Here is a 22,905-nt window from a genome sequence, read left to right as displayed (position 1 = left end):
CTCACTAACAGCTTGAAACATGCCACTTAGTCGAGCAGCTCCCTTCCTTTCTCCCAAGTCTTCCCAGCCCAAACTTTGCAACATATTTATAACAATACGATTTTTTCGGAAAGCACCCAGCACAAATCAAGTTGCTTTTCTTTGGACTTTTTCCAGTTCTTTGATCAAGTAATCCTGGTGAGGGTCCCATAGACTGGAAGCATACTCTAGTTGGGGTCTTACATGAGACTTATGTGCCCTCTGCTTTACACCCCTACTACAACCCCTAAATACCCTCATAACCATATGCAGAGATGAGTAACCTTTTGTAGTTATTGATGATGGTTATGTACTTAAATGAATAATGGAAAAGGGATGGTGTATTTATGTGTTTAATTAACACTCTACATATCGTGGGGACGATAGTAAAAACATGAATAATAATCAGAGAGAATATAGATAATATTAGAAGCACAGAACATCAATATATAGAAGTCTTCGAAACATAAACAAAGTTCAAGGAGTTTATAAACATGTATGAGTTTATACACATATATTAATACTCGGGGCCGCCACACTTTATTTACAATACCGTTTTGTATAATTACTCCAAAGGAGATCTTCCCTTATATTAATGTATTATATTGCCGCAATTGAAACTGAGAGAACTTTTCCTATTAGTGAAACTCACAATCTGACTTTTAACCTCGTTTACCATCATACCATCTCACAACATTGTCGAGGTCGTTTTTCAGTTACTCACAATTTTTAAATTTATTACTCTATACAGTATAACATCATCAGCAAAAAGCCTTACCTTTGATTCCAGTTCTATACTCATATTATTTATATCTATAGGAAAACCTAAAGGTCTAATAATACTGCCTTGAGGAATTCCCCTCTTAATGATTACAGAATCAGATAATGCTTCGCTTACTCCAGTTCTCCCAATTCTCTGAATTCTATTTTCTAAAAGTATAGTCACCCATTCAACCATTTAAAAAGTAATTATGATCAGTGGAAAACGGTCACCAAAAATGTAAACAGACTGCGGGATGGGTTTATAGCAATTATTGAGGAATGTGAAAACAGGTAGGCCTATGTACCTTTAAAGGTGGTAAGATATCGTACGATCGCACTGAAGATAAACCAACTGTTCTTGCGTCAGTGTGGTAAGAAATGTTCCGAGGAATCTTCACTATTTATGCTGTTCACAATGAATAAGCGCTGCTCAAGCAACCCTAAACATGATCCGGCTGAAACAATCTTAGAGTCAGATGAGATAAATATTTATCACCTTTCACCAGAATACTCGACATTTTCTATATTAATGACGTAATTTACAATGATAGAATGACTCTTTCTCATAGTAGAACTTAATATTCGGGATTCTCCAAATTCTCAGACATAATTTAGGAAAGTATCTATCGTAGGACAAGCCATGTACCTTCTATAAATAGGAAAAGCGAACTTCATAAGAGATCATGGCGAAGTGTTTGTGTACAAAGCTGTCATCGGTAGATTATGGCCTGTTTCGTACAAAATGAAATGGCGTATGGCTTTTAGTGCCGGGAGTGTCCAAGGACATGTTCGGCTCACCACGTGCAGGTCTTTCGATTTGACTCCCGTAGGCGACCTGCGCGTCGTGATGAGGATGAAATGATGATGGAGACGACACACACACACCCAGCCCCCATGTCAGAGAAATTAACCAATGATGGTTAAAATTCCCGATCTTGCCGGGAATCGAACCCGGGACCCTTGTGATTAAAGGCCAGCACGCTAACCATTTAGCCATGGAGCCGGACTGTTTCGTACAAAGAGGCATAGATGCTCAGGTATGTGAATGCTCGTTTCATACACAAATATTTCGGTAATTTTCTACGTTTTCGTAATTTATTCCAGTCGATCCAGTTGCCCATAACACCAGGCAGACCGTCAACTTTGCTTGCCTAAGTGCAGAACTGAATCACACAGGAACTTCTGGTTTATGCAGGTCCTAAATTCTCTGCGTGAAATTAGTGAGACTGTGGCTATATTTCACTCTTCAGCTAGTATAATTCGTACAGACATCATATAGACACGCCATAGACAAAGTGTTCCTGGTCTTCTGGTCTGAGATTTGGCGATTGAGAGTTATATTTCCTCCTCGTATCCATGCGCCATTTCAAATGTGTAGTCACTCTAAAAGAGGGAATGGGCGCATGATATTGCATGTTCCTCGCATTGAAAATGTTATTAGACTTAATTTTAGGCTAATTACTTTCAAAATATAATTCACCTTCTTTATAGATAAGAACCCAGAAGATACCCACAACAAATATTGTATCTATAGATTACCGGGCGAGTTGGCCGTGCGTGTAGAGGCGCGCGGCTGTGAGCTTGCATCCGGGAGATAGTAGGTTCGAATCCCACTATCGGCAGCCCTGAAAATGGTTTTCCGTGGTTTCCCATTTTCACACCAGGCAAATGCTGGGGCTGTACCTTAATTAAGGCCACGGCCGCTTCCTTCCAACTCCTAGGCCTTTCCTATCCCATCGTCGCCATAAGACCTATCTGTGTCGGTGCGACGTAAAGCCCCTAGCAAAAAAAAAAAAGTATCTATAGATTAAATTGTTTCTGAGAATGACCGAGTGAGTTGGCCATGTAGTTAGGGTCGCATAAATCCCACCGTCGCGTCGGCAGCCCTGAAGATGATTTTCTGTGGTTTCCCATTTTCACACCAGGTAAGTGCTGGGATTGTACCTTATTTAATGCTACGGCCGCTTCCTTCCAAATCCTAGCTCTTTACCATCCTTGCGTCTGCGAAACCCTTCAATATGATTTAACCACTAGAATAAAAGATGATTCTGGGACTGACTTACTTGAATTAATTCCTGTTGCTCCTCTGGGAACATAGGGTTTCTGTGAAACACTTCCACCTGGTCCTTTGTTGGCCAGCCTCCTTAGTTCATTCCAAAAGTTTCCCATTCCTAGGAAGTCCTCCTCAATCGTTTTCTACTGAATCTTCTTTGGACGACCACGTTTTCAGGCTCCTTGGGGGTTCCAGTAGAGTGCTGTCCTTTCAATGGTTGCAGTGGACTTCCTTAGAGTGTGGCCGATCCAACGCCACTTTCTATACTTTATCTGTATTTTGATTGGCTTTTGATTTGTTTCTTCTCATAGAACTTCATTTGATACGGCATCCGGCCATCTTCTTCTGATGATACGCCTTACGCAGCGATTCATGAAGTCTTGTAGTTGTTTAGTAGTCTTCCGAGTGACTTCCCAGGCTTCCCCCCGGAAAGTAGAAAGGACTTAACATTTGTGTTACAAATTCGCAATTTAGTCCCTGTTGAAATGTTGCTGTTCCTCCATATAGGATACAGTTAAACAATAGCACTATTTGCTTCTCTGCCTTATCCTCAGATGTCTTCTTCCGCTCCTCCAGTTGTAGTAACAAAAATACTCCTAAGATACAGGAATGAGTCTACTTGTATAGATAATTTATCATCAGTATTTTTTTTTAGAATAGTTTACATATGAACATCCATTTGTTAAAAGGGCCCAAGTCCAAACAACATTATTTTACAAGAGATGCAACAAACTGATTTGTGCTCACTATAGAATATATGTCATTTTTGTTGCTTTAAATATGAAATGCAGTCAGTCAAACCTGTAACAAGGGCACTTAAGTGTCCTGGATATATATACCCTTTTAACAAATAATTGATTTACATGTAACAAAATTATTTTTATTTTGATCATAGACGACATTTTTATGTAAAACAGCATCCGTTAGTTATACTGATAGATGCACTATAGTTGAAAAACGATACAAAAGTTTCAAGGCTCTACTTTTTTTACAAAATGTAAGCACACATTTTTGTTTCACCTCTACAACGGTAAATTAGAGAGAACTGCTTCCAATAATGTCAGTGAGTTGCCGAATGCTATAAATTCTGTCATTGTTGAGAAGAGCTCATTTGGTGTTAGGACTCTGTCGCAGGGCAGAAAGCTGTGACTTCTCGTGGGAAAAAATGCTACATTTTTGAACCTGTTAGGCACAAGAGGAATTGTGATACTGTCTGGCACAATTTATTGGAAAATTAGCGAAATTCATCGTATTGTCATGGGATATTCAGCAAAAAATGTAGCAGAAAAGAACATACTTCATGAGGGCCTTTGCTTGCTTTACCCTCGTGGTAAATATAAATCACAGCTTTGTTAGCCTTTATATTGTGAATAAAAACTTTGTTTACATTAGCTGCCTTAGGTAAAAAAAAAAAAAAAAAATCTCCTGTACAGGGACTAATGGCATCGAGATATTTTGCATGTAGTCAAAAGCAATAGACATAATATTGTTATTTCTCCCAGATTATGCATCAGACTGCTCAGTTTTCAGAACATTATAGAATTTTTTGCTTCTTCTGACATGAATAACTAGTTTTACTGTTGTTGTTCGTTTGATAACATCATTTAGATGTAGGGACCTGCGTTGCAACTTAAACTCATCACACACAGCAGCAATCTACTTGTGGTTGACCGAACCTGAGGTTGAAATCTTTAAAGTATTAGAAACTGTAACTCATTTTGGTGACTAGATACTTTTCCCTGAACATCTATATATCTATATATATAAAATAAGAGTTTTGTCTGTACATTGCTCAGAATTTGAAAATAATGGTATTTTTGTATCGGTCATGTCCATAGTAACAAGAAAATGCACTTTTTACTTTTCCGTAATTTCTGTCTGTCTGTCTGTCTGTCTGTATGTATGTATGTATGTATGTACACGCATCACGAGAAAACGGTTGAAGAGAATTTAATGAAAATCGGTATGTGAAGTCGGGGGATGAGCCTCTACAATCTAGGCTATAAATCATTTTGCTCACGCTGAGTGAAATGGTAGTTTAGGGGAAGGCCTAAAATTGAATTCTTTACTATTTATGTTATTAGTGGTCTAATGAAAATCGGTATGTGAAGTCGGGGGATGAGCCTCTACAATCTAGGCTATACATCATTTTACTCACGCTGAGTGAAATGGTAGTTTAGGGGAAGGTCTAAAATTGAATTCTCAACTATTTATGTTATTGGTGGTCGTATTTTAAAGAAAATGGGTATGCAAAGTTGGGGAATAAGTTGCTACAATCTAGGCTATCAATAATTGTATTCACGCTGAGAAAAATGGTAGTTTAGGGGAAGGCCTAAAATTTAATTCTCAAATATTGTTGTTATTAGTAGTCCTATCTTGATGAAAATCGGTATGCAAAGTCAGGAAATAAGTCGTTATAGTCTAGGCTGTAAATTATTTTATTCACGCTGAGTGAAATGGTAGTTTAGGGGGAGGCCTAAAATGTAATTCTCAAATATTTCTTAATAGAGGTGTAATAGATTAATGCTACATAACTAAGGTTATATAGTATTAAATTTCCTATTATTCATGTCTTATACATTGTTACCGTACTGGCTATGATCACAAGGATATTCATGAATTCGGATTTTTGTTACTAAGTCCATATCAGCGCCGAGTAACGAGAAAATGGGTAAACAGTATTTAATGAAAATTGGTATGTAAAGTCGGAGAATAAGAAACTACAGTTTATGGTATAAAATATTTTACAAATCACAGAGTCGAAAGAAAACTAAATGTGAAGGCCTACAATATAGAAAGCTCATAACATTCATCAACAATAACATTACATTGACCATTGTTTGTTGTGATGTGCTTTGTGTCTTCTGTTGCCCCTCATCTCTGGTAGATAGGATTACTGCTGCGTACAGAGTATTTTTTATTTGATTTACGTTGCACCGACATAGATAGGTTTTATGGCGACGATGGGATAAGAAAGGACTAGGAGTGCCTTAGGCCTTAATTAAGGTACAGGCCCAGCATTTGACTGGTGTGAAAGTGGGAAACTACGGAATACCATCTTCAGCGCTGCCGACAATGGGGTTCGAGTCCACTATCTCTCGGATGCAAGCTCACAGCTGTGCACCGCTAACCACACGGTCAACTCGCCCAGTCGTACAGAGTGTAACAGCCTGTCTGAATATTGATGGGAAGTAGTCTATATATATAAAATAAGAGTTTTGTCTGTACATTGCTCAGAATTTGAAAAGAATGGTATTTCTGTATCGGTCATGTCCACAGTAACAAGGAAATGCACTTTTTACTTTTCCTTAATGTCTGTCTGTCTGTCTGTCTGTCTGTCTGTCTGTCTGTCTGTCTGTCTGTCTGTCTGTCTGTCTGTCTGTCTGTCTGTCTGTCTGTCTGTCTGTCTGTCTGTCTGTCTGTCTGTACACGCATCACGAGAAAATGGCTGAAGATAATTTAATGAAAAATGGTATGCAAAAGCGGGCAGTAAGTCGCTACAATCTAGGATATAAATAATTTTATTCACGCTGAGTGAAATGGTGCTTTAGGGGAAGGCTTAAAATTTAATTCTCAAATAGTTATGTTATTACTGGTCGTATCCTAATACAAATCGGTATACAAAGTTGGGGAATAAGTCGCTATAATCTAGGCCATAAATAATTGTATTCACACTTATTGAAATGATAGTTTAGGGGAAGGCCCAAATTTTAATTCTCAAAACTGTATGTTATTAGTGGTCGTATATTAATGAAAATCGGTATGAAATGTCGGAGAATAAGTCGCTACAATCTAGGATATAAATAATTTTATTCACGCTGAATAAAATGGTAGTATAGGGGAAGGCCTAAAATTTAATTCTCTATTTTTTATGTTATTAGTGGTCATACCTTAATAAAAAATCGGTATGCAAAGTAGGGGATTAAGTCGCTATAATCTAGGCCATAAATACGTTTATTCACGCTGATTGAAATGGTAGTTTAGGGGCAGACCTGAATTTTAATTCTTAAATATTTATGTTATTAGTTGTCTTATCGTAATGAAAATCCGTAGGCAAAGTCGGGAAATAAGTCGCTATAATCTAAGCTATAAATAATTGTATTCGCGCTGAGAAAAATGGTAGTTTAGGGGAAGGCTTAAAATTTTATTCTTAAATATTTGTTATTAGTGGTCGTATCGATAAATACTACATAACTTAAGTTATATAGTATTAAATTTCTGATCATTTATGTCTTACATATTGTTAGAGTACCCGCTATTATCACAGAGATATTCATGAATTTGGATTTTGTTTCTGAGTTCATATCAGCCCCGAGTCATGAGAAAATGGGTAAACAGAATTAAACGAAAATCGGTATGTAAAGTCGGTGAATAAGGAACTACAACCTACGCTATAAATAATTTTATAAGACGCCCTAATATCACGGAGTCGAAAGAAAACTAAATGTGAAGGGCTACAATATAGAAAGCTTTAATTGATCAACCATAACATTACATTGACCATTGTTTGTTGTTATGTGTGTTGTGTGTCTTCTGTTACCACTCATCTCCGATAGGTAGGATTACTGCTGCGTACCAATTATTTTTTAAATTTCCTTTACGTTGCACCGAACAATGGCGACGATGGGATAGGAAATGGCTAGGAGTGTGAAGAAAGCGTCCTTGGCATTATCTAAGGTAGGCTACAGCCCCAGCATTTGCCTGGTGTGAAAATTGGAATACACGGAATACCATCTTCAGGGCTGCCAACAGTGGGGTTCGAATCCACTATCTCCCGGATGCAAGCTCACAGCTGCGCACCCTTAACCACACGGCCAACTCTCCCGGTCGTACAGAGTGTAACAGCCTTGAATATTGGCGGGAAGGAGCTGGGGACTTTCATCTTTAGGGTACGAACATGCCGAGTGGATTACTCCTCACTCAGTGCTCATAGCAGTGCTCTTCACTCATCACTCATCATTCAAAGGCGCACATACCGGGTAGGAGACCCTCGCTCTTTCTTCATTAATGAGGAAACTTTTCCCATCCAGTTATGATTGTGCAGCATTCACGAGAAGATAGCGTTGTGTTCTTTAAATGTAATTTTGTTTTGTGAAAATGTTCATACTCCTCTGTATACATAATAGTACTGGGCGAGTTGACCGTGCGGTTAGGAGTGCGCAGCTGTGAGCTTGTCATTTCTCTGATAAATTTTCTGATACTACCGGTACTGGTACGTAACACACTGGCTCATCATACAGTAGCATTCGAGCTATTCAATCCCTACTCTGAGGCAGTGTGCATATAACGGAATAAGGGCAGAGGATTGTTCACGGCTGTCTGCGGCCTGGTTCTTCCAGCTCTGGAACTTTGGACTGTTAGATCAGCACCGTAGTACTGTTCGTTATAAGTGAGAGAATAAGCGGTTTTTCATTTGAACGAGTGTTTTATGTGATAACATTGCTTTTAATAGCTACATTCCTACTGACGTTTCTATAATGACCTATGTTGACTTCCGTTAGGAAAACCACAAAATCTGTCTTTCTGAGAATCCCGTAGCGAAGCACGGGTACATCAGCTAGTATATACATACACAAAAGCGAGTTTTGAAAAATGCCACTTGGACTCTTTTATCAAATAGTTATTCATGGTGTATTGATCACTTTTTATTATGTCTTCTTCCTCATGTGTGTTTCTAAATATGTATTTTACAGTATATTGATTTATCATATTATTACTGATATTATTTTTATTTGGTATATCATCTGTAATTGGAGAAGTATTGACTCCGTTGATGATAAATGACAACTCCAATCAAAACTTCATGCTTAGAGTATACACATGGTGTCCTACTGTTCACTTGGTAACCAGAATGAAATTAAGAAATACTTCAAATCATGTATGCAGTTGATCGAGGCTATAATCTCACTGTACACTGTCTAATATTGAAGAAACTAAGATCAGGTGAGGTTTAAGTTATGTTAGGTACCAATCCAGATAGAAGAAAGAGTACGGACACTACCAGTGTCGTGAGTAGGGGAGGGAGAATATATTACTTCTTCATAAAACGTGATGTAAACGCACAATAATAACAACAACAAATGGCAAACTAATAAAGAGAGTAATAATATTTCCCATGTATCATTATCAAGCGCATACACAAAAAATATGTTACTGCATAGTGTAGTAAATAAAGGTATGACGGTAAACGGGATGAAAGTTTGACCAAGAGAAAACATCCTCTCAGTTTTAATTACTGTGTTGATGGGGGTGATATTACCTCATGGGGAACACTGTAAGTACCTAGGCGTTAATATAAGGAATGATCTTCATTAGCGAGGTTGTTAAGAAGATCATTTCACATGGTTTTGAGAGTATTTAAGGGTTGTAGTAAGAATGTAAAACCGGGAGATAGTGGGTTCGAATCCCACTGTCGGCAGCCCTGAAGATGGTTTTCCGTTGTTTCCCATTTTCACACCAGGCAAATGTTGGGGCTGTACTTTAATTAAGGCCACGGCCGCTTCCTTCCCATTCCTAGACTTTTCCTATCCTATCATCGCCATAAGACCTGTCCGTGTAAGTGCGACGTAAAGCAAATAGCAAAATAAATAAATAAATAGACAAACAAATAAAGAAATGTAAAGGTGAGGGTACATAAGTCTCTGGTAAGACCCCAATTAGAACATGGTTCCAGTGTGTGGGACCCACACCAGGACTACTTCATGCGAGAACTAGGAAAGATCCTAAGGAAAACGGCACAATTTGTTCTGGGTAATTTCCAACAAAGGAGTAGTATTACGAATATGTTGCAAACTTTGAGCTGGGAAGGCTTGGGAGAAAGGAGACGAGATGCCCGACTATGTGGTATGTTTCGAGCTGTCAGTGGAGAGATGGCGTGGAATGACATAAGTAGACGAATAAGCTTGAGCGCAGCTTTTAAAAGTAGGAAGGATCACTATATAGAAGATAAAGTTGGAATTCAAGAGGACAAATTGAGGCAAATGCTCATTCATAAGACGAGGAGTAGGGAATTGGAATAAATTATCAATTGAAATGTTCGATAAATTTCCAATTTCTTTGAAAATGTTTAACAATAAGCTAGCGGAGCAACTGATACGGAATCTGTCACCTGGGGTACAGCCTAAATGCAGATCACTGTTTGATGATTGATGTGTTCTTAAAATCTGCCCGCATAATTTAAAACGAACACGATTACTTTTCACACGTATTCAGGCTTTTGTTGACCAGTGCAGTTCTTACTATCCATTGTTGTCTTCCGATGCAGCTAACCGTATGCTTATTGCAAAACCTCGACTCATTTAAAGAGGAAGGAGCAGAAGTTGTCATTTGACACAACAATAGGAAACGAGTTTAACATACGTTTTTTATTTTACTGAATGTGTGTAGTTACTCGTTGCTGACAATGCTAACGCTTTGTTGATCGAAACATAATTTAATACAATGTGTACTTTTATAAGAGACTCGATATTATTTCAATTTAAAATTATTCCATTTAATATGGATAATTCCGTGCAATATAGGGCCCGGAAGGAAGTTTAGATTCCTTCCGATAGACACATGTATATTCCGAACGATCTGTGAAAAAGTCCGGACGGTTGGCAACCCTAGATGTACGCTTTAGTGATTCAAACGATGGAACTAAAAATATTTGCTACATTTATTTCACTTGATTGGTGACCATCAGAAATATTTCTGTCCTGAGTACGGATGTTATAGAAAGTCTGATGAAATCTACGTGGGATAACAAAATAATCATAGCAGTTAAAATACCGATCAGTCCAACCAACTTACGAATTTACCTACGTCGTATTAAACCAGAGTGGATTCATTTCTGAGCTACAGTAAGATGAGAGTCAAAGAAATAATGGAAGCTTCGACTAGTGTTTTATGTTAAAACGATGTTCAGAATTACTTCTCTTGCCGCTTAAAATGTCTCTTTGCAGTACATATTTGAACATAACATCTAATATTACTGCAAAGCGCGAAGATTTCATTTTTGTGTACATTCTCTCTCCAACTAGTCCATCCAGAATTTGATGTGAAATGTCATACATTTTTATAAACCAATTGAGACCCAGAGTCCGTCGTTATGCAAACAGCCATTTTAGCTCTATTCTAATACCTCATTTCAGATGATAACTTTTTAAGTGACTTGCACTTGTTCATGGAACTCTCTGCATCTCCACTTCGTAACAATGCCATCTATCAGGTCTGGATTAATGCAAAAGATTAAGTGAAACGTTTACAAAAAGTGGTGTAATATGCCTCAGGAAAGGTAATCTTCATCTCTTCATAGATGATGGAAATATCCTTTACTACAGCCGTAGGAATAGTATCACTTTTATTACACTATTAAAAGTAGAAATATTAGTATTTTTATTCTATTCTATTCTTTGTATTCAGGCCTTTCTCTCAACTTTGCATCTCTTTAACACGATCACAAATGTATTTTGTTTTGAAGTGGCCCTACCCTTAAGATAAGTATCATGTTATTACATAAAATTCCACCCAGCTGTTTTGCCATGATGCTATAACAGGCAGACAAAAATTAAACTGAATTCAATTTACATCATTAGTTGCACCGTCCGATACAAAAAAAAAAAAAGAAAAAAAAATCAGGATAAAAGTTTACAAAGTACTGGTATAGCCTAAAGGCAAGTTTGAATTGTAGGTCTCTACTGAGAAATGTCTTCTCCCTTTTCTCCCTCATATTTTCACTCTCAATAAAGCAGACTCAGAAAAGCCTTACTTATGACCATTCAGGCTATTTAGTTGACAGTACACTATATAAATAACGCTTTTTGTAGGTCCTGAAATTATTTCTATGTCTTGTATGTTTCAGGAGTGGACGGATCACAAGTTCCGTTGGGAACCAGATGAGTACGGTGGGGTCACTGAGTTGTACGTCCCGTCCGAACACATCTGGCTACCTGACATCGTACTCTACAACAAGTAAGTCTTCATTATTATTAACTGACTCTATAGTTTGTGACATTTTGAGAAAAAAATAAACCATGGTGTTGTAATCCAAAGACGTAGTCGTCAACTGTCGGCAATGCGTGCATGATAGAATATTGAAAATAAAATTCACATAGGCCTACCCATACCATAGGCCAAATATGAACTAAGTGGTCAACGTAGTTTGTAATGAATCTTGACTGCCATGTCTCAAACTTTTTTATCAATGGAAGTGGACTTTTTTGACATAATGTGCACGTTATGGGCATTTCTTGATTGTTGATTGTGAAAATGGTTGTTCAATAATTCTTTGGTTGCAGATAATTAAAATCAAATGTTTTTTTCTTATAAACCAAATGTGTAACACCTTAAGCTCATATTACAAAAGAAACTCAAACGACACATAAGTTATCTGAAATAGTAGTTACTCATATTGACTCGAAATCGTGTGCGTGTTTTAATTACTTTGAATTCCTAAAACTAGCTATATTACTTGGCGCTGCCCGGGAACTTTATTGAGTATTTACTTTTAGGTATTTTATTAGGTACCTGTTAATTATGTGTGAAACGATTGTTTTTTTGGATTTCTTTATTGTGAAGTTGACTGCTATTTTAAGACCTATTTTGTAGTTTAAGAGTTATTGTTGTGTTTAATTTCAAGTTTTAGTTATAAATTATTTTGTCTCTCGTTAAATAAATTAATCTTGGTCAGTTTGGACATTTTCTTCGTCACCACTTCTCACCATACCTATGTTCAACTCCATGGCTAAATGGTTAGCGTGCTGGCCATTGGTCACAGGACTCCCAGGTTCGATTCCCGGCAAGGTCGGGAATTTTAACCATCATTGATTAATTTCGCTGGCACAGGGGCTGGGTGTATGTGTCGTCTTCATCGTCATTTCATCCTCATCCTGACGCGCAGGTCGCCTACGGGGGTCAAATCAAAAGACCTGTACCTGGCGAACCGAACTTGTCCTCGGACACTCCCGGCACTAAAAGCCATACGCCATTTCATTTTACCATACATATGCAGCTGAACTGGTACTATGAATTCTACTTTAAAATTGGTTGATTTTCTATTATTTTTATAATTCAACCCCTTTCCACCCCGCCCAGAGGGCTGCACACACACACACATATATCCCTAATCTCGACCATTTTGGACTTTTTTCACCTCCTCTCAACCCCCTGACGATGGGAGCTGAAGTTGAACTTAAACGATATCTGGAGTGTCACTATTCACCTCAGCGACACCGAAACCTAAAACAATAACAAAACAATGAACCTGAGCGTGGAAATACGATAATTACGGTACAGAGCTTTCTGTCGGTATCATATAATATAGAATTATAATAATGATAACATTAGTACATAAAAGTGTAAGATATTTAATATATGTTAATTTATATGAAGGAACTAGGCAAATTTAATGTTCGCCTGTTTATCAAAAACATGTCCTTTTGAGTATCCCAGCAGCATTATGAGGAAACTTTCCAATTACAGCTTTTTGCTATTTGCATTACGTTGCACCGACACAGACAGGTCTTATGGCGACGATGGGACAGGAAAGGCCTAGGAGTGGGAAGGAAGCGACCGTGGCCTTAATTGAGGTACAGCCTTTGCCTGGTGTGAAAATGTGAAACCACGGCAAACCATCTTCAGGGCTGCCGACAGTGGGGTTTGAACTCACTAACCCCCGGATGCAAGCTCACAGCTGCGCGACCATAACCGCACAGCCAACTCGCCCGGTACAGCTTCATGCTAGGCTTCACAAGTCATGGTCAAGGCCGGTAAAGGACCTAAATGGAGTGACTTATGACTTATGATGTCGGCCGTGGGTGTTCAATCCAGACTTCTATATGACCGATAATAAGACAGCCAATTGAATGGTCAGCTTACTGGCCTTCAGTCAGAGGGTCCCGGGTTCGATTCTCGGCCGGGTCGTGGATTTTAATCGCTTCTGATTAATTCTTCTGGCTCTGGAACTGGGTGAATGTATCTGTCCAAACACTCTCCTCATCATAAACAACATACCACACTACCAATCACCACAGAAACACATAGTGATTACATCCCTTCATATAGGATTGGCGTCAGGAAGAGCATCAGGCCGTAAAACAGGGCCAAATCCACATGTGCGACGCAGTTAGCACCCGCGGCCCCATAGGTGTGGGAAAAGCGGTAGCAAGCGAAGAAGAAGAAGACAGCCAATGTCGCTTAATGTATAACGGAAAGTTATTTACAAAGTCAAATAGCAAGTAATATTGGACTTCAAATTGGCGCTCTATTTATTTTTCTTGTACATGAAGCAGGATCTTCTCTTGTTCAAGACAATACACTTACAAGTGCTGACATTTTGCTATCCCAGTTAGCAATGTCTTAGTTGAGCGTGTTTTCAATGTCATAAACAATTTATGGACCAATGAACAAAATCGTTTGAGTGTCTTCAGTCAAAGCCGAATTGTGAACAATTGATAATTTCCGTTTATTTTATACCTTTGTTTGTTGAGAATGAAAAGGCCTTAAAACGATTTCCCCTAGTTCGAAGTATAGGTTCATAAAATAGGCCAAACACTAATGGCAAAGTTTTCCTGCGAGCTGTTCAACATTGCCATCACTTGTAGCGCAGTCACCTAGGCGTATGGCTGTCTTATGTTTGTTTCTCTCGAATGAATGACCAGCATAGGAATTACGGACAGCACCTTTGGTCAACATTTTTAAGTCCGGCTAGTGACAACAGCATTGTGCTTAGGGCAAGCAAAGCGGCCAGCAGGCCTCTGACATTCTCTACGGGACAGCAGCGCAGCGCATTCTACGTTCGATAGTGTCGGAAAGGTGAATTAATGAATGCCGGGATAGTCTTAAAGCCGTTGGTCTGGCTGCCTCACGAAATTCCCGTTACACACGAGAGTGCACTACTTCTTCAAGGACCGAGCTCGATAGCTGCAGTCGCTTAAGTACGGCCAGTATCCAGTATTCGGGAGATAGTAGGTTCGAACCCCACTGTCGGCAGCGCTGAAGATGGTTTTCCGTGGTTTCCCATATTCACACCAGGCAAATGCTGGGGCTGTACCTTAATTAAGGCTACGGCCGCTACCTTCCCCACTCCTAGCCCTTCCCTGTCCCATCGTCGCCATAAGACCTATACATGTCGGTGCGACGCAAAGCAAAAAAAATAATCCACCTTCAAGGCTGCTAGCGAGCTGCTATACCCTAACAGCATTAAGGTCAGGATTTTTTTTCTGTATTCCACATTGTGTCCTTTAGAGCTTTTATTTACTTGTACTTTTGTTCTGAGCGAGTTGGTAACGGAATCTACGTGTGTTGATTGCTGGGAATAACGCCATTTCCCATTATGTGTCGCCCAATGGCAGTGCTAGAAGCTGCTCATCCAATGTACAAGCGCGCGTGCTACATTTCACTAGGTATAAAAGTAAAAGTACTCCTGGTAGGTCCCTGGCTATCGTAATGAACACATCTCTCCTCTAAAAGCAATTTCAGGCAAACTTCCCCATAATGCCATTAAGGTAGGGCAGTGGATAACAAAATAGTACCTTTTTAATTTCTGAAATCTGATTGGCACATTTTACGATATTTTAAGGATTAAATTACTACATTGTTATTCTTCAGTTGTTTTTAGAAGTTTTGTGAAGTATGAAGATGAAGTAACTGTTAGGTAACGGCAGTACAGTAGTTCTCGTAATGACATTTTAGTACATTATTTCTTATTTCTTTCACAATGTACTCCTACCGGATGATATTTCACTGTTGGATTTTAACACACTCATGAATGTTAGATGAGGATATTCAGTAACGGTACCCTCATTCGTATTTACAGCTGCACCAGACCACTTTTGGCAACTTACAATTTACAAAACGCATTTTTCGTGAATTTCAGACATTTTTTTAACCAGCTGTTCATAGACATCACTGATGACGCTTGCATCAAAGGAAATTTGTGAGACGACTACCGGTAATTTTTATTATAAGAATTAGCAACCCTGAAGTCCAATCGTACTTCCCCTTATAAACAATAATCACAGTTTATGATTGTAGTTAGAGCCGCTTCTGAGATATATTTTCCTATGTGATGTGGTGCAGCGTAATTACAAAATGGCTAGCAGCTGATCCATAAACGAACCTGACAGTTCGTTGTTTTCCTTGCATTATGCATTATCGGTATTTAATACAACAATAGAAGGTTGCTATAGCTGGACCGTGTATTGTTTAGAATTCCGGGAACATATGAATTGCAAATATAATATTCCCATTGTAGCGCTGACATTCGTTCACGCCGCTATGTTATTAAAATACTGTAACCACACGTCCAATATCAATTGAATTTCAAATTTATGGGACTTGTGAATAGTTCCCAACCGCAGAACGTTTAGCCTTGACGCGAACCGTCCGCCATCTACGTCACAAAGAAGAGATTACTACTGATAATGTTTCATTGTTGTATTTTAACAAATTCATGAATGCTGAATGAGGATATTCAGTATCCTGCTTCGTATTTATAGCTGCATTCAGACCAGTTTTGGTAATTAACTGCATTCATACAACATAAATTAATGCAGTTGCGCTATGATATTGCACAATTACAGGGGAAAAGGATATTTATTGCATTGTAAGTGATGGATGTAAGTAATAGAAGACTGAATTTATTATTATTATTATTATTATTATTATTATCATTATTATTATTATTATTATTATAACTGTACGTCTGCAGTTTAGGAAGCGTACTTAGGTCGGTGAGCGCTACAAAAAAATTATTCCCAGGCAACATGTGTGACGACAGCGTTCAATATCTCACTGTGAAGAGGAAAGATCAGTGTATCAAGTGGTGGTGGTTGTTATTTTAAGATGAAGTACAACTGGTCAAACATCCTGTATTAACGCTAACCAGAAGGAAAAACTGAAGAGGTCCGACCCTTCGAAAAATGAAGGTTTCGGCAAAAGAAAGGGAAGAAATCTTAAAATGAAAGACTCCCTAGGCCTCAAAAACCTAACACCGTCAGGGTCGGAAAAGAACAAGAGTTGATCAGGGGAGGTCGGATAGGAAAGATGAAAGCGAGGAGCCTAGCACAAGTGGAAGCAAGGCGAGACCCAGCTAGGGGAACCGTGGTCGCCAACCCACGCTCCCAAATTGAGAACCCGGTCGCCCATTTTAGTCTCCTCTTACGGCAGGCAGACGATACCGTGGGTGTTACTCTATCGCCCCAAGCCACAGGAGAAGCAACAGGAGTCTGACTTCGGTGTGATGTAGTAGCTCCGCCATCTTGAGATACTAAAATCACTGTGTTACGCGACTGACAATTGTAGAGTGGAACCCAGAATCTGGCTAAGTGCTAAAATCGTGTTCAGAAGTTATGATCAAAAAACATAATTACTGCAGAACAAATGCATTTATTTTAATTAATGTATGTTTGATACACATGGCGACATGTTGTGCGCTGAGCACAGGTGAAAGCACAGTTCTAGAAAGCACAATACAGGGAATAATGCCTCGTAAAGGGGAAATAAATAAACAAAGCTATGTCTGACTTCATATGAAAACCATTACGATCATTTTACTGACGTATTATATTCATAAAATGCTCGATGTTTCTCATCCAACAGAGGCAGCATTGATAAGAGAGTTTGTTTCTTTTCAAGACTTTCCTTTGTCTGAAATCTCTCTTAAAGCGATATTTTTGATATCGGAAACAGTTCTCCTTTTCTTCAAAATACGTCTCGATTTCCATGCTTCAGCTTCATTCTACGAGTATTTCACTTCAACAACTCTAGTATTTGCTGCTGAGAACAGCATCTTTGGAATCTTGGAGATACCGAGGCGCGACAAGTTTTAGAAGGGAAGCTGAATGTTCAGCAACATAATAATCTTCCCTCGTGTCAATAAACTAAAGTTTTTGGTAAAAGTACCTTGCATACCCGTTTCCTTTTCTCAACTGTTGCGAAGTTTCTATACTATGGGAGATAGCTATGGTCACATACAAGGTACATGTGTTGAATGACTTCGAATACATCCATTAACACCAGGTAACTGCGCAGAAATATCATCAGGTGTTTCTAAAGGCTAGTACACACCAAGCGACAAAGTTGCGGAACACGTGTATCGCGACAAGTACCAGGGATGTTCTGAGACATTTTTGCCGTGTTTGGGACTGTCGCGATACAAAAGTTACATGTCGCAGGTCTCCCATTCGAAATGGGATACATGATACAAGTGTTGCGCAACATGATGTAGTCTGGACGTGTCGCGAGACAAAGTCCCGGGACACGCCGATGCCAGTGTGCAGATATGCACCACGTGTTGGTGTTGTGTTTCGTGTTCTGTTGTTTTGTGATGGAAACTACTCTAAAAATCATTGAGGATTTACACACCTTCCCTTGTCTTTGGGATGTTATATCTAGCGAGTATAAAAATAGAGACAAAAGGAGGGAACCAATAGAGTCTCTGGCTAAAAAGTTCACTATGTCCATTCACGAGATGGAGAAAAAGATTCACAACATTAAAAGGACATAAAGCAATTTCTTGCGCCATTTTGCGCCGATTCCTGTGGTGCAACTGGCTCTATAGATGTGGACACGGGACATTGTATCGCAACAGTGTAGAGACAGTGTCTCGCAATTGCCCCCATGCAATGTCCCGCGACTTTGTCGCTAGGTGTGTACTAGCCTTTATTTTGTGCCGTACAGGCCATATTATCATTACTAGCTTTACTTGCAATCATTTCGTGCGACGTGCACATAAAAAGCTTTATTAGTATCATATAAATTGATGCTTAAGTTTTAGCATGATGGCTGTAGTTTACATAAAACGTGTCTGAATGCAAATCTGTGATATGTAAACTCCTTGTAAGTGAGCGCTTGGCATCTTATGTTACTACATCTATGATGTTTTCTTTTCCTCTTTGGTAAGTGAAAATTTCGTTGTGTCACCTCTACGATGTGTTATCTATGGTGCTGCTAATGTGTTCGTTTTATTGGCAGTTTAGCTAACCACTATTTATCAAAAAGTACTTATAGTATTTACTTATATACGCCCATTTACATAGCCCGCCTGGTGGTAGTCTGACACCATCATATTGTTGGCGGGTAGGGTAGAAGAGGTTGTGGTATGCAATTTCTAATCACTAGATTGCGTGCCAAAAGCCTGAGATCAATTCCAAACCTCTCTACAATTACCACGTTTCCATGGGGAATTCAAATCGATTTGAATACGCTTTCCGTATCGAAAACCTCGTGGAAACGGGGACACAGTTCGTATTGAGTCTCAAAGTCGATCCTACTAGAAAGTGGGATCGAATCGTACTCAATGCGGATATAGTATCATGGAAATGCGGCACGTACTGAAATGGATTTGAAAATGCTACGGATGCTCCATTGTAGTTTATCATGTGCTTCCTGTTATTTCGTTCCTGTTCAGCTGATTTCAGCTTACTGAGCCTTATATATTTTACCATGTGTAGTATTAGCAGAAATCTGTGGACGCCGGAGACCATAACGTTATTGGAAATAATACGAGAAAAGGAAATATACAAGCTCTTCGACGGAAATTGATTTGCAACAATTTTATATTGAGCACATGAAACTAGTTTGTGCAAAGCCATCGCAATTTTTCCTCAACAGACATTGGTTTGCTCACGAAAAACTTATTTGATTTGAGGTGTGGTTCAATACGCAGACATATGAACATAAATGTTGAACTCATCCTGCAGCTGTCTAACTAATCATCTTCTGTGGAATAACGTTGTACTATACGCCCCAACTAGTCCTTACTCCTTTCTTTTGTACGGGCTATAGGCTGTACAAAAAACAAGTTTGTATCACGGACTTTAAATTCCTTTGGTAATAATGCACGAGGACTTCTTTCTTTACTCTACTTTGGTCAGGATTGGTCGTTCCTGTCAAGCGCTACATGTCGGATTATTCTCGTACGGCCTCGCGCGATCTCGTAAACTACGAGTGTCGTATATCGATCTGAATACGAATTGAATCTTACATGGAAACAAGTAACGTATTGAGTACGGAAAGCGTATTCAAATTGATTTCAATGCCCATGAAAACGTGGTAAATGTTCATATGGAGTGAGGGCATATGACACTGTTAATGGTGATTCGTTCGTAGGATGGAGACGTTAAGCCTTGATCAGATCACTTGGTGCTATTCGTTAGGACTAGGCCATGGGCCGGCACCGGGTTTCATCCTCTCCCTTCCTACCATCATCTATCACGCCATTTCTTCTCATGAACTGCTCTGATGAGGTTAACGTCAGAAAAAGTCGCTACGAAAATTCATCTCACTTCATATCTGACCCCGTAGAGGGGTTGGACTTACATACATACACGCCCATTTACATCACATTTGTCTTTCCCTGGTAAGGCTTAATCTGTTCTTGTAGAAATGCTGTAAATTCCTTAATCGCCTAAAACGGTGACGCGCTCCACAGATTTCCAATCTTCAATAGTAAATGCATAGATCTTTCCCTGTAGAAGAATATCTAGAAAACACATTGCTCCTCATGTACTGCAGCGGTAGAATAACACCCACGGTATCCCCTGCCTGTCGTAAGAGGCGACTAAAAGGGACCCAAGGGGGCTCAGAACTTTGTAGCGTGGGTTGACGACCACGGGGCTCTTAGCTGAGTCCTGGCATTGCTTTCACTTACTCGTACCAGGCTCCTCACTTTCATCTATCCTATTCAACCTCTCTTGGTCAACTCTTGATCTTTTACGACCACGACGGTATTACGTATGGAGGCCTAGGGTGTCTTTCATTCTCATGCCCTTCGTGGCCCTTGTCTTCCTTTGGCCGATACATTCATTTTTCGAAGTGTCGGACCCCTTCCATTTTCTTCTCTGATTAGTATTATATAGAGGATGGTTGCATAGTTATACTTCCTCTTAAAACAATAATCACCACCACCTGAAACACGTTTCATGGGCTGCGTTCACAAAATACTTTTCTCCAACTCCGAGTAAACTCAGAGTTCACTCTATCAGTTCACAAAAGCAAAGAGTTAACTCTACAAGATGTTTAGAAAATGCATTCGAGTTAACTCAGAGTATACTCCTTTTACTCCGCATAAATAAGTGGGTAGATTTAACTCGACATGCGCAGAAATGCATTCACTGGATGCGGTGAACAATATTAAAATGCGACATGACAAGGCAATGAATTCAAACTATTTTCTGGTTGTCGAAAAAGAAGGACGTTATGTATTGAATGATGAAAGAGATATTTGCATTCAAAACAGGAAAAGTAGGTACCAAGTTGATAATCGGCGGAAATAACATGATTTAATTTTTATAAGAATACCCATGTTATGAATGATCAGTTGATTTATTAACCTCAGATTTCCTAGATTTACTTGGTAAATGTGCAATATGTAACATTTTTTAAAAATTTTCGACGACCTTCTAAATGGGACCATTTAATTATGTTATCAGAAATACCACTCAGTGCATTTATAACTCTGACGAAACAGATCTGTATGAATCAGGCGTTGCTAAGAGCCAAATTTCAGCCGGAAGTTGCTTTCGTGGGTCTGGTCTTGCAATGGTCATCCTCGTTCCCCGATTTTGGATTTAGAAAGTTTAGGGCCAATGACTCTCAGCCGATGTTCGAATGCTGATCCCGGCAATTCCATCGTAGTTGCTAACAGCATAATCTACATATGCAGTTATCCTTAATGGCTTATCGTGCACTACTGCAGAGCCGATATATTGGTGTTGATCATCATCGTCATTAGATTGTTAGCTGCCTCTGTGGATCAGCGGTAGAGTGTCGGCCTCCGGATCCCAAGATAGCGGGTTCAAACCCGGCAGAGGTAGTCGGATTTTTGAAGGGCGGAAAAAAGTCCATTCGACACTCCATGTCGTACGATGTCGGCATGTAAAAGATCTCTGGTGACACATTTGGTGTTTACCCGACAAAATTCATTAAATCTCAGCCATAGACGCCCAAGAGAGTTTCGGTTTACTCGGTCTGCCATCTAGTGGGGGCCTAGAGTAAAACGGAACGTCGAAATTGACGAGCAGACAGCCAGATGGCGTCAAATTGAAATGTCTGCACACGGTAGCTGAGGCCATACGATTATTATTATTATTATCAGATTGTTACTACGAGATAAAGAATAAAGGGTACTGTTTTAAGGCACAACTCGGTGAAGAAACTCACCTGGAAATTAGATATTAAATTCCTCGCAAATGAGGTTATGGTAAAACAAATCTTTTCTTAGTCATGTTCTGTTACCCTGTATTCATTCCAAGCGTTCACAAAATATCGTTAACCTTACTAGTTGCTCCGCGATACTCTACTCTACTCGGAGTCGTATTTTGTGAACGCAGCCATGAGTACATAATTGAAGCCCTGTAACAGGTTTTACCTGCTTCCTTTATGATTTCATTTTCAGTCTGATAATATAATAACAATTTGTGATCTGCTATAAACAGCATAATCTGTTTTTTCTACCCCATTCCACGACTACGTACCACCCGGCGAAGGTAGTCGGGATTTTTGAAGGGCGGAAGAAGTCCTCGACATTCCCTGTCGTAAGATGTTGGCCTGTAAAAGATCTCTGGCAATACATTTACAGTCTTACTAATAAACGGTGTATAAACCTTGTATAAAAGTTATACGCCGTTTATGTACAATTTTTTACTAATAAAAAGCTTCCTGTGTATACGCACATTATAACTATAAACAGTCCTACTAATAAACTGTGTATACCAAGCTTATACACCTCTTCAGCACAAAACGTTACTAATAAACTGCATATAAGCTCTATCGTGTATAAGATTGTTATACGCAATAATGTTAATGCATGGCAATTATTATTATACACCGGTTATACAGTCGCAGGACCTAGTACCTAAGAAGTGTACAAGACAATCCATTGCATTAACAGTATTTCCGTGCATTCATATGAATACCACTGTTGGTGTAATTCGACGAATTGTATTAATTACGAGTTCAGTGACTGAAATGGATTGAAATAATGAACAATTGTGACGATTTAGCGCACGATATTTTAAATATCACCTGTTTAGGTTATGCAGAATAGAGTCACTGTGAATCTCTCTTGGGTGTCTATACCTGAATTTTAA

General features: G+C 39.1%; 1 protein-coding gene across 1 annotated transcript in view; it reads left to right on the top strand.

Moving 5' to 3' along the window:
• nAChRalpha2 (nicotinic acetylcholine receptor alpha2) overlaps positions 1-22,905 on the top strand; it is a 687,424-nt gene that overhangs the window by 367,948 nt on the left and 296,571 nt on the right. Inside the window, exon 3 of the mRNA XM_067137204.2 lies at positions 11,676-11,785. Coding sequence (XP_066993305.1) covers positions 11,676-11,785 — 110 coding nt within the window. The remainder of the gene's footprint in view (positions 1-11,675; positions 11,786-22,905) is intronic.

Source organism: Anabrus simplex, chromosome 1, assembly GCF_040414725.1.
Source record: "Anabrus simplex isolate iqAnaSimp1 chromosome 1, ASM4041472v1, whole genome shotgun sequence".
In the NCBI taxonomy this organism is placed as follows: domain Eukaryota; kingdom Metazoa; phylum Arthropoda; class Insecta; order Orthoptera; family Tettigoniidae; genus Anabrus; species Anabrus simplex.
This window is presented reverse-complemented; position numbering and strand designations above follow the sequence as displayed.